This window comes from Rosa rugosa, chromosome 1 (genome assembly GCF_958449725.1).
Source record: "Rosa rugosa chromosome 1, drRosRugo1.1, whole genome shotgun sequence".
Taxonomy (NCBI): Eukaryota; Viridiplantae; Streptophyta; class Magnoliopsida; order Rosales; family Rosaceae; genus Rosa; species Rosa rugosa.
This window is the reverse complement of record NC_084820.1, coordinates 54,661,018-54,666,190: the sequence shown is the minus strand read 5'-3', so window position 1 is coordinate 54,666,190 and position 5,173 is coordinate 54,661,018. Positions and strand designations below refer to the sequence as shown.

At 39.8% G+C, this 5,173-nt stretch overlaps 1 protein-coding gene across 1 annotated transcript; it reads right to left on the bottom strand.

The window, feature by feature from the left end:
- Positions 1–258: 258 nt before the first annotated feature.
- On the bottom strand, positions 259–4,821 carry LOC133725502 (uncharacterized). The gene is made up of 13 exons (XM_062152779.1): positions 4,173–4,821; positions 3,903–4,049; positions 3,581–3,793; positions 3,424–3,513; positions 3,219–3,335; positions 2,702–2,971; positions 2,326–2,482; positions 2,133–2,210; positions 1,816–1,916; positions 1,546–1,716; positions 1,336–1,410; positions 1,021–1,128; positions 259–722 (listed from the first exon to the last, which is right to left on the bottom strand). Exons 1-13 carry the CDS (start codon positions 4,800–4,802, stop codon positions 390–392), a joined length of 2,490 nt encoding a protein of 829 aa, XP_062008763.1. The 5' UTR covers positions 4,803–4,821; the 3' UTR covers positions 259–389.
- Positions 4,822–5,173: the final 352 nt, after the last annotated feature.

The following is a 5,173-nucleotide window of genomic DNA, read 5'->3' as shown; positions in this document are numbered from 1 at the left end:
AGAATCTGCAGCTCGATCGATCAAACATAACTAGATAGAGTAGTGATCGAGATGGATGGGCTTTTGCAAGTCACGTGGCATGCAAAGATAGCGGCCAACAAAATGAGGAGCAGATATGAGACCGAACCAACGCTTGGACACACACTAGCTTGCATTGAAAAACGAGCTAATTGCAGGGAAGTCAACAGGGACTTTCAACCAACAATAGCTTAGGGAGATCATCAAAGTTATACCAAATGGAAAAGGAAAACTAGAGAAGATGGAGAAAACTCTTAACATTTGAGTAGTTAATCACTTAATACCATTATCTATATTGCAAATACAACACATGCTATACACAAAGCATAAGGATTATTGTACTTCACCATTCACTCAGTGTTACCATTACATCAAGAAAATAGTTCAAAGCAACAATTTAAGCACTCACAACAACAAAGGGCAGTGCAGAGTTGTGTGAGAAAAATTGCGCACTGGTTATTAACGTGGGTACAAGTCCTAATGAAACACATGCAACAGATGCGATCAAGTAGTCTAGTACAGCAGGTGGAAGCAGCCTTAACCAAGACTTCTGCAACATCAGAAGGCTTTGCTTCTTCGCTAGCGGGTGCTTTATTCTCGACTGTTGCAGCCAGGTTACCAAAGCCAACACCCAGGCTTCCAAGGATTATATCCTTCTGGCTATTTGACTCCGACTTGGTCCGCTGAATAACTTTTTTGTAGACCTAATAGGGATGATAGACGGAATTTACGCTCTTTGTTGCTAAGAAGTTAGAGATTACATAGATGTGCACAAGTATCATGTAGCGACTTATTAACAATCAATCAATCACAAGTATCTATTGTAAAGACTAATATATTAACAATCAATCAATCAATCATATAGCAACTTATTTCATTTATGCTAGTATAAAATATCGACGTGCTTTTATACTCTCCAAAAAATTATGGTTGGTGTGGAGCATAAGCTTGCTAGGTGTCAAGTGTCTTAACAAAACATTGACAGGGCTTTTAGATGCATACCTCTTGTGTCCGAGTTAATTCCAGTGCTTTATTGCCTTTATCAGTCTGCTTCAGTGTCATGCTAGTGTACTCAGATGGGACCCCGGTTAGATTGCTCATTTTAGAGACCTACAAATCGTAGCAGGTTGGTCAGCAATTCTAGTCGACGTAAATTTAATACATAAATCATGATTTGAGTAGGAATGTATCTCCATTTGCCACCCATACTAAGGAATGTATCTACCAGTAAGGGATCTTGATATTTTGAAAGGTTGTTGAAGCATGTTCAGTAATAACAAGAATATGGAATTCAATCTACAGAAATAAGAAACAAACCTTCTCTTCAAGCTCTTTACTTCCCAACAACCATGCATGAGCTGTACGCATGTCAATATGCCTTTTCGCAAGCACCTGTTCAGGTTACAGGTTAGTTTGATACTTCCAAATGTGCGCACAGTACTAAATTAACTGCATATGTTACAAAAAATGTTCAATTTAATCTTCTATATATATGACATTAACACATCAGATTTGTTCATGCAGTACCCGATCAAGTGGGAAATCCTTAGATCTTTGCACTTTCAAGTCTATGGCAAAGTTGCTCATATCAGCCAAGGTACCGCTAACTTTAATGGAGGGAGGAAAGCTTCCCTCATATCTGCCAGATATGATCAATGGACTTCCAGATGAAAGATCCAGCATATTAGATGGAAACAGCTGCGAGGAACAGGAGATGATAATGTACCACTACACAGTTAATACTGAAAAGGCAGACATGGAATATAACATTTCAGTAAAGGCACAATGACAGCATACCTCAAGTGAATCGAGATGTTCAAAAGTGTCCACGGTTATATTGGCAAGAGTCACTGATGATGCCCTTGTGAATAGCCTTTGCACTCTATAGTCAATTGACTCTGAAAAGGTCCAATCCAGGCATATATATAAAGAAATCCCTAATTTCATAGCTACCACTAGATATGCAGATTGCAAGCAACTTCTTTTAAAGTTAATCATCCTCCATTAGACTACATAACTATATCCACTCGGACCAAGACATAACTTTTACTTGTTTTTCATACCATCAAACACAGTATTAGAATGATGACATAAGAAAGGGGAGAGAAACAGACCTCCATCGTAAGCAGCATCATAATAGCCCCTGCCAATTTGTGCTAGCATTTGCAGGAAGTAATGATTACAATATAAACCTGGCCAAGATATGTTAGAAATGTTCACCATACTGATTTAAAAAAAAAAAAATCGTTATAAGATTTATCAATATTGCAAAAGTTATCTAAGAAACTAAGGGAACAAAACCCTTACCTATGCCAAAAGTAGATATTCGAGGACATATTGCGCCCCCACTTGTCAGATATCCTTTCATCATATTGCAAATCTCTCTTTCATCTTCGACAGCCCCATCAGTAATGAGGAAAATGAAAGGAATTGTATCAGCAGTTTTGGCCAACAACTTCATAGCCTGAAGTAGAGATATAATGTCAGATACTCATAGAAGAGTGTATATGCTGTTGAACATTAAAACGTACAGTGAGTGCAAAGAAGATAAATAATTGATTAATATAGTTAATCAAGCTCCGTGTTTGCAGATACACCGATCAGATAAAACATTTTTAAATCGATGAGACAGAAATACAAGGAATATGTGGTCATTAGGAGATGTGCTCAACATATACTGTACCTGTCTTAGGGGAAGTAAGATATTTGTACCACCATCTGCAATAAGTTCAGCGCTAACCCAATTCTTAGCTTTCAGTAATGCTTCATTTGTTGCTAACTCCATTGATGATGAGAATACGTGAACCTCTCCATTGAAAGCTATTATGTTGAAAGTATCTTCCCGGTTGAGATTAGAAAGCGATGCCAGTACTGCACTCTTTGCATTCTCAAGAGGGTCTCCCGCCATACTTCCACTTATATCAATGATAAATATAACTTCCTTTTTGAAAACCTTGCAAAATTCAATAATAAAAGTCATAATTCAATACTCATTTACGAAAAGCTGCTGTTTAAGAATGGAAAGATTGGCAAGAATGGCAAACGGAAGTAGCAAATTTTCAATCTTCTATGAGTGATATTGCCTACAAACCCTGAATGCAATCCAATTTCCTCCCCACTAACCTCCCTATGACACTGTTAGGAATTTCTCCTTCAAATTAGAAAAAAAAAAAATAGGTAGTGTATTAGTGATAACAAACCTTCCAAGTCTGGCTATTCCTGGGGATCAAATAGAAGCAGAACATCTCTCTGTCATCAAAATCACGAAGAGTTGGAGATTGCAAGAACACACCACCATATACATCCTTTGTGTTAACCTGTAAGTATCAAGGGCAAATTCCACAATATGATCATGACTGCTTTGTGAGACCCTTCCATAACACAAGCATTAGTATAAAGTCTTACGGTAAATGAAAAGCTGAAGTCTGCACTTGACCATGCTGCTACCTGTGCTTCATATGAGAAGCTCAATCTACCGCTTTGGCGCCTTCCCACCTGGGAAAAGCCATGAATCATTATCGAGTATCGCAAACTATTCACACCCATATTCTACCGGATTTACCTTAAGAGGATGGCTTGTAGTTTGGCATAAAACTTCTGCTTCAGCACCCATATTCACACTCAACGAAATCTTCTCCCCTTTCATAATTTTATTCCCAACAGGATTAACATATGCTGGAAAATTAAAAGGCACAGTGAGGCAGAACTTTCCATCATGATATAACAATTTCTGAGACCATCTGATCTTCAGCGAAATGAAGGAGCCTCCTTCAACCTGAAATGTTGCACACGTTTAATAAACTTCAAAACTAATTACAAGTTACAACATATATAGAAGGAAAAATTGAAATGACTATTGCTGGTTGCATTAGGTGATAATTAACCTGTGGGACTTTGAAGGTGTATATGTGACGTTTCAGAAAGTACGCGTCTTTGGCTACTTTCCGACTATCTGGTTGGCCTTCTGTGGTGATCAGTTGAGTCCGATACGAACTTCCGGCGACATCAACCTCTACACCTAGAAGTGAACCCTGTTAGCACATCATGTTTTTTCTTGAGAATTAAAATAATAATTGCCTCAAAAGTCAAAATCCACAATTATGCAAAATAAGCGTGCCAATTAACTTTGCAATTAATCAAAATTATAACTAAACCTTCTCGCCCATCGGCACCGCCACGCGGCAATCGCACTTTTTTCCGGTGGAAATACAATGCACGCGCCAATTTCCGGTGAAGGTCACAAACGCAGTGTCCAGATAGCTCTCAATCTCCAAAGCCACGCCGTGCATATGCAGAGGTATCAACGCCGGCGGCTCGCACCGGCCGTAGACGTACGGCTGGTAGCTCGGAATGTCCGGATTGTCCACGATTTCCGGGTCGGACACCACCGCGTACACCATCGGAGCCTCCGGTAAGTACCCCTGCTCCGTCGACGGCCTCGACCAGGACGACGACCTCGACATCGCCGACGGAGCCGGAGCCGCCTCCTTGCCGTAGAGTATCCGCTTGGAGAGGCCGAGGCCGTACTCGACGCAGCTGGAGAATTGGCCGGCCATGTCGCCGGAAAAGTTTCTCCGGCGAAGGTGGTGATCTGTACGTACGGATATGATTATAGAGATGTGTGTGAGAGAGAGAGAGAGAGAGATGTGAACTGTCAGAAGATTACAGGAGGTGAGAGAGAGAGAGAGAGAGGTTTTTAATAAGTGAACTGTTTTTTGGGGTTTTGACGAACAGTTACAGGAGATGAGAGAGTGATGAAGTGAAGGTGAAGACGAAGAGGGCATGGTGGAGGGAAAGATTAATTTACTTTCATAATTATGAGTTTTTTAATTTAATAATTAATGGCCTGTTACTAATTGGCGCGTGGAGGCGGGTTAGTGTTGGGAATCTTCTACTCTTCTAGAGCTAAAGCAGAACTTTTTCACCGGATTTCACGTTTATATCGAGTACGAGAGTTCTGTTGCAATAATTTTAACCATGCTCCAACTCTCGAGGGATGCCGTCCCACTAGGTGTGTTTGGAATATGGTTATTTTGGAGTAACTGAGCAAAGGAAACCTAAATCTAATTGTTAAAATAAGTATTTTTAACTTGAGGCATTGAAAAAACTCGAAGTTGTTTTTCGATGGACTGATTTTTTATGTTTTTATAGTTAA